At 50.4% G+C, this 9825-nt stretch overlaps 2 protein-coding genes across 2 annotated transcripts in view; one reads left to right on the forward strand and one right to left on the reverse strand.

The window, feature by feature from the left end:
- The window catches only part of mtmr7b (myotubularin related protein 7b), a 21753-nt gene extending 12140 nt beyond the window's left edge, over nucleotides 1–9613 (forward strand). The window contains exons 2-13 of the mRNA XM_008423204.2: nucleotides 4289–4414; nucleotides 6431–6593; nucleotides 6785–6942; nucleotides 7391–7519; nucleotides 7618–7752; nucleotides 7832–7964; nucleotides 8184–8293; nucleotides 8414–8539; nucleotides 8610–8659; nucleotides 8779–8979; nucleotides 9063–9197; nucleotides 9277–9613. Of these exons, the coding sequence (XP_008421426.1) occupies nucleotides 4289–4414; nucleotides 6431–6593; nucleotides 6785–6942; nucleotides 7391–7519; nucleotides 7618–7752; nucleotides 7832–7964; nucleotides 8184–8293; nucleotides 8414–8539; nucleotides 8610–8659; nucleotides 8779–8979; nucleotides 9063–9197; nucleotides 9277–9598 (1788 nt within the window). The 3' untranslated portion in view covers nucleotides 9599–9613. The remainder of the gene's footprint in view (nucleotides 1–4288; nucleotides 4415–6430; nucleotides 6594–6784; nucleotides 6943–7390; nucleotides 7520–7617; nucleotides 7753–7831; nucleotides 7965–8183; nucleotides 8294–8413; nucleotides 8540–8609; nucleotides 8660–8778; nucleotides 8980–9062; nucleotides 9198–9276) is intronic.
- Nucleotides 387–2494, reverse strand: LOC103472262 (phosphomannomutase 1-like). The gene is made up of 3 exons (XM_008421765.2): nucleotides 2190–2494; nucleotides 602–713; nucleotides 387–520 (listed from the first exon to the last, which is right to left on the reverse strand). The coding sequence occupies exons 1-3, from the start codon at nucleotides 2262–2264 to the stop codon at nucleotides 402–404; spliced, it is 306 nt and encodes a 101-aa protein (XP_008419987.1). The 5' UTR covers nucleotides 2265–2494; the 3' UTR covers nucleotides 387–401.
- Nucleotides 9614–9825: the final 212 nt, after the last annotated feature.

Consider the following 9825-nt stretch of genomic DNA (forward strand, 5'->3'; position numbering starts at 1 on the left):
TCCCCAGTTAGCGCCCCCTGGATGACACAGTTAGCTTCCCCAGTTAGCGCCCCCTGGATGACACAGTTAGCTTCCCCAGTTAGCCCCCCTGGAGGACACAGTTAGCTTCCCCAGTTAGCGCCCCCAGTTAGCGCCCTGGAGGACACAGTTAGCTTCCCCAGTTAGCCCCCCTGGAGGACACAGTTAGCTTCCCCAGTTAGCGCCCCCTGGAGGACACAGTTAGCGCCCCCTGGAGGACACAGTTAGCTTCCCCAGTTAGCGCCCTGGAGGACACAGTTAGCGCCCCTGGAGGACACAGTTAGCTTCCCCAGTTAGCGCCCCCTGGTAGACACAGTTAGCGCCCCTGGAGGACACAGTTAGCGCCCCCTGGATGACACAGTTAGCGCCCCTGGAGGACACAGTTAGCGCCCCCTGGAGGATATTTTGTGCTCCAGGTCACTCACCTGGACCGAGTGCAGCTGTCCATGTCTGTACGCCACCAGGCCGTTCTCGGCGAACACATAGTCTGATTTCTGAATGACTGAGACGGAAAAACAGGACGTCAAACCCAGAACAGTGAAACCTTCACCTCTGTCCCCGCTGAGCTCCTCCTCTTCCTCACCGTCGTCTCCCAGCTGCTCCTTGATCTTACTGAGGTCCGAGCCGCCAACCACTCCGACCCGAACCCGAGTCCTCAGCTTTTCCAGGAATGCCTTCACCTCTGGAGTCACGCTCTGGAAACAGACAAACACCAGGGGGCGCTCTAATAACCGGACAGCTAGTAGACCAGGCTATGTTTAATGTAACCATGCAGTGGGTGGGGCTTGGAGGTGGAGGCGGGGTCAGGATTATATGTTTAGAGCACATATTAAATTCAGTTGTTATAAAAATTCTATATACATCAAATATGACTTAAGAAATCTAACTTTGTAATCCTTATTACTTATTTATTTTGTAACCAGGTTGCTCAGTATTGCAGACTTCTGCCCAGGTCCCTCTTGAAAATGAGATCCAGATCTCATCGGGTTTCACCTGGTTAAGTAAAGGAAATGATTTCTGGAGCCGGAGTCGCAGAGAAGCGCTGCTCTGTGAAGCCGAAGCTTGTTGGCCTGGAAACTGCAGCTCAGAGGAGGAGCTGCGCCTCGAGGGCGGAGCTTGGTCCACCCAGGCGTTTTGCACCGCTGAATGGTTGCCATGGAGATTAAAGGATTTCTCAAACATGCATGAAAGAATCAAAGCAAAACTCCAGGTTGGTTTTTGATGACTGAATTACATAACATGATGCCACGCTCTAAGAAGTAGTTGCTCTTTAAAACAATAAAACCCTCACAAACAGGAAAGTGGAATAATAATAAAAAGTTAATATTTGCTGTTGGGAGTGAGAAACTGAATGAAAGCTGCTGCAGGTTCAGCTCAGAGAGGAGGTTTTGTTTTGCTCATGTACTTTTCTGGATAAAAAGAAGGGAAATGTGTCCTGGTTCTGACCAGCTGTATTTATCTGAAACCCATCAAGCTGATCGGATGTTTCCGATAATCTGCAGAACTCAATGGACTCATTAATGCTGCTTTACATCTACACCAGTTTTATCAGAATTATTGATCGTATTGTTAAAACAAGCAGTCTTACAAAGAGACAGACTTTGTTCTGCTCCGTTAGAACAGGGACAGAACTGGTGCTTCTTTACTGGACCCGGTCAGAGACCAGTTACTGACTGGTCCAGGCTTCAGCAGTTAGCAGCATGCTAGCGGAAATAAACTGGGGCTTTTGGGTCGAACTCATTAAACACATTAAAAGCTTTTTATTGGTCGATCGTATGACAACAGCTTAAAATGACTAATCAGCCACATATTTAAGGACAAAACAAAATATTTTAGCAAAACTCTACGATGGGGTTTAAAAAACTACGAGGGAGTTCAGTTTTTGTGCTCCGCCAGGTACTTCCTGTTACATGTAGACGCCAGTAAATCGTTCCCTGTTTGAAGAAACCATTATAAAGATAAAGAATAGAAAACACAAGATATGCTTATTTAAAAAGTTGTTAAAATACGTTTATGTAAACGGCGAGAGTTTAGCTTTTTAAATGGAACCAAGTGTGTTTTATGTTTCCCGGAAGCTCATCAACAGGCGGACAGAGACGGGACGTGGAGCCGGAAGTCGCTCTGGCATCTCTGACGTGTTCCTATGAACGCAGGTGTTTGTTTGTGTTTACCTGTCTCGCGGCCGTCAACGTGCCGTCTACATCAAAAAGGCACAGCGTGCTCGTGTCCGCGGTGTTGTGGCTCATTCTGTCCCTCCGGTCAATCTGCTCCCTGCTGCCCCGGCGCGCGGCTGCGTGCGGCTCTCAGTGATGCTGTGATTACCCCGCCGGCTCGGTTCGGCTCGGCCCAGAGCTGCTGCATCCCAGGACTCAGACTCGGTGTCAAACTGCAGGAAAATGTGCGGATCAGCTCCTCCTGCGTGGGAGCTTCCAGCCAATGAACGTGCTCCCCGAAGCGGCGTCACGTGACGTCACAGGGGCGTTGATGCGCGTTGAGTCAGCGTCATAAGGTATGATGGATTTACGGGTATGACTGACAGAACCCCAGACTTTGGTTGAGAAACATCATAAAGCAAACTTTTTGTTCCTTTTATTTCATTTCCTTAGTAGTAAACAAAAAATATTACAATTTTATTGAAATCAATAAAATAGTTTGATTTTTGTGGAAAACGGACCAGCAAATTATAGCGTATATATAAGACAAAAAAGGTTTTTTTTCATGATTACATTAGTGCAAAACAAGGTCGAAAATAATTGAGGGGAAGAGTTTTTTCTCATCTGGGCTGCAGGGAATGACTTTGAGTAAAACCCGATCAATAATTCCTCCAAAATTAAGATCAATGCAAAAACCTGGAACAAATGGGAATCTATGTTTGAACTGGATATGTTTTTAAAGATGTTATGTGGAAAAAATGTTGCTTCAAAAGATGAAAAATGTTTTCCAGGCCAGATTTACTCAATTCTAGATTTGACGCCAGGGGGCAACAATCCTTCAGAGAGCCACAAATGGCCCCCGGGCCACCCTTTGGACACCCACGTCCTGCAGGAGCTCTTTCTCCTCCTGGACCAAAGCTAGAATTAATTTGTGTCTGGAAGCTGGAAGGAACCGTTCAGTTCAATTAAAGCAACTTATCCAAAAAGAATAAGGAAAAGCCAGTGGAAGTTGCTTTTTTCCCAAAAGATGGAAGGATTTCCAGTAGCAGTCAGTGTTGCAGCAGATCTGAAGATGCCTCTGACTAAAGCGTTGTTGCTGTGTGACATGCTAACCTGCTCACAGCATCCAGGCAGCAGAGATGACATGGATTACTCCACCTACTGATCCAGATCCTTTGCTTTTGTCCACCGTGATGGATGGAAGAGTTGGTTTCAACTTCCTCCTTCTCTCTCTGCTTCCTGTCCATCTCCTCTTGGATTTGGGGTCAAAGTTCAAGTACTAATTTGAGTTTCTGGAGAAGCTAATCAGCTGCTCCCATAGCCGACCTTGTTGTCATGGTTACCAATCATATCGACTGTCTGAAGTAAGACTGTAGGAGCTAAAATCCTCCCAGCTGCAGCATCCAGAACAGAGCTAAACCTGCTGCCATCAGCAGGGGGCGCTGTTCTGGTTGGAGGCTGTTGTATCTGGAGTCTGCTTCTTTCGGTTCTGATCCATTTCCCAAGAGCGCAGCAGCTGGACCGGTAACCTGAGGAAGCGCCATCTGTCCTCCTCAGTCACAAACAAACAGGTTTACAGGCACACGAGCGCCACCTGAGGTGAAACCGGGTATTACAGCAACACCCTGGTTCTGGTTCTGGCTGTGGCTCTGGCTCTGGTTCTGGTTCTGGTTCTGGTTCTGGCTCTGGTTCTGGTTCTGGCTCTGGCTCTGGCTCTGGCTCTGGTTCTGGTTCTGGTTCTGGTTCTGGCTCTGGCTCTGGCTCTGGCTCTGGTTCTGGTTCTGGCTCTGGTTCTGGTTCTGGTTCTGGCTCTGGTTCTGGTTCTGGCTCTGGCTCTGGTTCTGGTTTTGGCTCTGGTTCTGTTTCTGGTTCTGGCTCTGGCTCTGGCTCTGGTTCTGGCTCTGGTTCTGGTTCTGGTTCTGGTTTTGGCTCTGGTTCTGTTTCTGGTTCTGGCTCTGGCTCTGGTTCTGGCTCTGGCTCTGGTTCTGGTTCTGGCTGTGGTTCTGGTTCTGGTTCTGGTAGTCAGTGGTCATGGGACTGTGGTGAGATACAGACNACTTCCTGTGTGACCAGTGGACTTCCTGTGTGACCAGTGGACTTCCTGTGTCCCCTGTCAGGTGGAGAACGTCCGTCTGCTGGAGCGTTCTTCGGGCCAGAGGACAGCCGCCGTGGGAACGCTCTACCTGTCTGCCACTCACACCATCTTTGTGGAGAACAACCCAGAAACCCGCAGGGAGACATGGGTAAGACTTGCTTCGGTTCTGCTCTGGTTCTGATCCGGTTCTGCTCTGGTTCTCCTCCTGGAGCAGTTCTGTTCTGTTCTGCCTGACCTACTGGTTCTGAAGGCGGGGCTAAGTCCACCCAGGCGTTTTGCACATGGTTGCCATGGAGATTAAAAGATTTCTCAAACATGCATGAAAGAATCAAAGCAAAACTCCAGGTTTGTTTTTGATGAGGGAATGACAAAACGCGATGCAACGCTCTGAAAATATAAGTTCACATAATGCTGCCCCTTTTCTTTAGTGCTTTTTGCTTTTCCATTAGAATCACTGTGGTTCTGGAAATCATTTTGTGACCTGGCGGATGGGAAGCCCTGGTTTAGCCGACACCTTGCTGTTCTAACTGGACCTTTCTAAGCATGAAACCAGGTCACCTGTCTCCATGGCAACGGGTGGGCCATGTTGAATGCAGACTGCGGTGCAGGGTCAGCTGGATCAGAACCAGAGAACCAACCATGTTTGTTGTTTCCGCTGCAGCAGGAAGTGATTGTCTAACACAGTGTTTTTCAACCACTGTTCCGCGGCACACTAGTGTGCCGTGAGTGATCGTCAGGTGTGCCGTGGAAATTATTCAATTTCACTACGGTACCGTATTTTCCAGACTATAAGCTGCTACTTTTTTCCTAAGCTTTGAACCATGCGGATTGTAGCCCGGTGCATCTTTTCTGTGGATTTTCTTCAACCACCAGGGGGCTCTCTAGCAGGAAGTGAATCATTAGAAGTCAAAATTGTAAATCAAAGAAGAACGGCTTATTTTCATTTAGAACAACCACATGCTAGCAGCAGGCACGACGGAGAAATGTTTTCAAACTCATATCATGCAGCTTATAAGTGGAGGGCTGTCGATCTGGCACTACAGGAGGGAAACAGAGCCGCTGCATTTAAGCTCGGTGTGAACGAAACCATGGTTCGGCTTTGGAGACGGAGTGCTGCGTCCAGCAGATTTATTAGGACGCCGCCCTCTGCTGCCCTCTGCTGGGTCCTAATGGAATACTGAGTAATTCATTTAATTTTCTCACCACTAGATGGCAGTAGGTACAGCGCCTTTTACATTACAACAAGAGAATTAGTGATGCATGAATGTTACAGGTAGCGGTGAGGGTATTGACTGTGATGGAAAAGACAGTGAAGCTCAGCAGTAGTTGGAAAGAACATGAGTCCATTTCCCACAACGTGTCTGTGTGAAGTGAGCTTCTCTAGTCTGGCTACTATAAAAACTAAAACCAGAGAGAAACTGAGATGTTGAGGAAGAGTTTTGTCTTTCTTCAGTTTCTGCCAGGAAATCAGCTGTTTTCATCCAAACATGCTCAGGTTTCACACCAGGTGGGTAAAATATACAGATATGGACATTTTGTACATGCAACTCTTCATATTGTAACAGTGAATATGAAGTGAAATGTTTCCCAAATATTATTGCTTCTTTCAGAATAAGAATTATTTTCTGTAAATGTCAATATACAGATATTGACATTTTGTACATGCAACTCTTCATATTGTAACAGTGAATATGAAGTGAAATGTTTCCCAAATATTATTACTTCTTTCAGAATAATAATTATTTTCTGTATTCTGGCTAAAAGATGCTTGTGGATTAGTTTGTAAAACACTTTGAAGTTTCTACAACTTTAACACCACAGTGTTGTGGCTGTTCAGGTGTATTTTTGAAGTGGACATGTTAGGTGCAATTTGAAATAAGAAATGTAAAATGTGATAATACATTTTTGTGTTTATTTGATTCCTATTCAAGAGACTTTGATAAGAATGACTATATAGGCGGCTACAGAGAATCTTTGTTTACATTTTTAGTTGGTGGTGCCTCGGGATTTTTTCAATTAAAACAGTGAACCTTGGCTCAAAAATGGTTGAAAAACACTGGTCTAACATCCCAGAAACGATGAATAGGCGCCGCTTACTTCCTGTTTCTGCAGATAAACACGCTGTGTGTGTGTGTGTGTGTGTGTGTGTGTGTGTGTGTTTCAGGTTCTGCACAGCATGGTCTGCTGCGTGGAGCGACCGCCGGCCACGCCCACAGGAAGTCCTCTCGTCTTGCGCTGCAAGGACTTCCGGGTCTTCCAGCTCCTCTTCCCGCTGGAGCGCGACTGCCTGGAGGTCCACGCCTCCCTGACCCGTTTGTCCCGACCCGGTGAGTGTCCATCTGGGTTCGGCCCGATCCGGCTTCCTGTTCTCCGTCCCAGCAGTCAGAACTTCCCCTGGTTCTTCTGGGTTTCTGAAAATCTGGATCAGAACAGTTGATGAAGAAGTCCTGGTGACATCTGGCTGCCTGGACGGAGGACAGCTGACCCGTCCCGGCTGACCTTTGACCCTTCCTCTCAGTGCGGTACAGCGAGCTCTACTGCCTGTCCTTCAACCCGAACGCCAACAAGGAGGAGCGCGAGGAATCCTGGAGCTTCATCGACCTGAAGGCCGACTACAGGAGGATGGGCGTTCCCAACAACCTGTGGGTCGCCACGGCAGCCAACAGCGAGTACCGGGTCAGCAGAACCAGAACCCTGCAGCTGCTCTCACATCAGCACAGAGAAGCTCATAGATCAGAGGTTCTGATTCCAGAACCAGGAAGAACAAACCGGGTCAAATTGTAATTTTACACAAACGCATTCTTTCAAAAATGAAAAATAGATTCAGATGAATTTTGATAAAACAACAAATATCAGCTGCTTGGTCAGAAGCAGAAGTGGAACTAAATGGGTTTTAGTCCAGAACCATGAATCTGATCTGCAGGTGGGATGGAGTCAGATTCCCTGTAAACAGCTGATAAAACCTGAACTAAAACGGAACAATATTTAATAAACACGAGCAAACACACTAAGATAGAACTCGTGACTGCCAACATGTCTCTGATTCCTGGTGTGTGTGTGTGTGTGTGTGTGTGTGTGTGTGTGTGCGTGTGCGTGTGCGCGTGCGTGTGCGCGTGCACTGCAGGTGTGTGACACGTACCCCGCTGAGCTGTTTGTCCCGAAGTCGGCCACGCCGGCCGTCATCGTGGGCAGCTCCAGGTTCAGGAGCCGAGGTCGCTTCCCGGCTCTGTCCTACTTCCACCAGGACACGCTGGTCAGTGGCGCACACACACACACACACACACACACACACACACACACACACACACACACTCGCGTTCAGCATCAGCAGCTGCATGTCGCCCCCTGCAGGCGGCGGTGTGTCGGTGCAGCCAGCCGCTGTCAGGGTTTAGTGGCCGCTGCCAGGAGGACGAGCTGATGCTGCAGGCGTTGATGAAGGCCAACCCAGGAAGTGAGTTCATCTACGTGGTGGACACCCGGCCCAAGGTAACACTCACACTCACACACACATACACACACACACACACACACGCTGTGAGGGCCGCTACAGCCTGTGTGTGTGCAGCTGAACGCCATGGCCAACCGCGCGGCGGGGAAGGGCTACGAGAACGAAGACCACTACTCCAACATCCGGCTGCTCTTCATCGGCATCGAGAACATCCACGTGATGAGGAGCAGCCAGCAGAAGATCCTGGATGGTGAGTGGCGCTCTGCCGGCGTCGCAGCGCTCTGCCGGCGTCGCAGCGCTCTGCTCTGCCGGCGTCGCAGCGCTCTGCTCTGCCGGCGTCGCAGCGCTCTGCCGCCGTTGCAGCGCTCTGCCGGCGTCACAGCGCTCTGCTCTGCCGGCGTCGCAGCGCTCTGCCGCCCCCTGTCTGCCCTCATGTAGCGCTGCTCTTCTTCTTCTTCTCCTGCTGCAGTGGGGGAGATGCGTGCGCCGTCCATGACCGACTTCCTGTGGGGGCTGGAGAGCTCCGGCTGGCTGAAGCACATCAAGGCGGTTCTGGACGCCGGCGTCTTCATCGCCAAGGTCTGAGTTAACCAATAAGGAGAGGGCGTGAATACCTCCATCATCTCACTCTGTTTTACTCTGTATCCTCTGGTTCTGACCCGGTTCTGGTTACGACCCGGTCCATGTCTCTCTGTCCAGGCTGTGGCGGATGAAGGCGTCAGCGTTCTGGTCCACTGCTCAGACGGGTGGGACCGAACGGCCCAGGCCTGCTCTGTGGCCAGCATTCTGCTCGACCCGTTTTACAGAACCATCAGAGGATTTATGGTACCGGTCCGAATCCCGCTGGCTCCAGAATTATCCTGTAACTCCTCCTGACCCGCTCTTTCTCCTCCAGGTGCTGATCGAGAGGGACTGGGTCTCCTTTGGACACAAGTTCTCTCACAGGTCAGTGAGCCGATCCGGGTCAGGATCAGAACCAGGAAGCTCTAAAACCAGGACCGGATTCTTCCTGCCTGGTTCTGTCAGTACCCCGCGGGTAGCTCTGAGTGTGTGGCCCTCCTCAGGTACGCCCACCTGGACGGCGACCCGAAGGAGGTGTCCCCGGTCCTGGACCAGTTCCTGGAGTGTGTGTGGCAGCTGTCGGAGCAGTTCCCCTGCGCCTTCCAGTTCAACGAGCGCTTCCTGGTGGCCGTCCACTCCCACGTCTACTCCTGCCAGTACGGCACCTTCCTGGGCAACAGCGAGAAGGAGCGCCGGGACATGAGGTACCGCCCGGGTCCGCCTGTGCTGCGCTTCCCGGAGGCTCTGGGACCGGCCCGGTTCATGGTGGTTCTGCTCTGGTCTCCAGGCTCCGTGAGCGCAGCCACTCGGTGTGGCCCCAGCTGTGGTCGGAGCGGTCCCGGTTCTCCAACCCGCTCTACAAGGCCGAGCTGAGCCAGAGTCAGGGCGTGCTGAGGCCCAACACCTCCCCCTACTGCTTCAAGTGAGGAACTGCGGCTCGGCCGGGAGCGTTACTGTCTGAATGGGTGGAGCGGCGGGTTAACGGTGCTGCTTCTCTTCAGGATGTGGAAGGGCCTCTACAGCCACCTGGAGAAGGCCACGCCCCCTCGACAGTCACCTGCCGACTTCCTGTCTGCCGTCAGGGAGGAGTCCCAGCACCTGGAGGAGGAGCTGACCAATCAGCAGGAGGTACCGGCCGGAGGGACCGCCCACCACTCCGAACAAGGCATACAGCACACAAACACACCTTTAACTAGGACACCAGCTTCAGCATGGGCAACAGTCAGAACCCAGCAGCTGGACCCGACCAGCTGCGACGGTTTTCAAAATAAAGTTCAATTTGTTTTAGTAGTGGAAAGATGGCTGTTCTGTTTGCAGCTGTAAAAATGGCCGCAGCAGCATTCTGTTTACGATAGGAAAGATGGCCGCCATATCGTTTTGCTGATGACAGTAAAGATGGCTGCTCTGTTTACAGCTATAAAGATGGCCGCTCTGTTTACGATAGGAAAGATGGCTGCTCTGTTTACAGCTGTAAAGATGGCCGCCGCAGCATTCTGTTTACGATAGGAAAGATGGCTGCCACATCGTTCTGCTTATGACAGTAAAGATGG

This window comes from Poecilia reticulata, linkage group LG1 (assembly GCF_000633615.1).
Source record: "Poecilia reticulata strain Guanapo linkage group LG1, Guppy_female_1.0+MT, whole genome shotgun sequence".
Classification (NCBI taxonomy): Eukaryota; Metazoa; Chordata; class Actinopteri; order Cyprinodontiformes; family Poeciliidae; genus Poecilia; species Poecilia reticulata.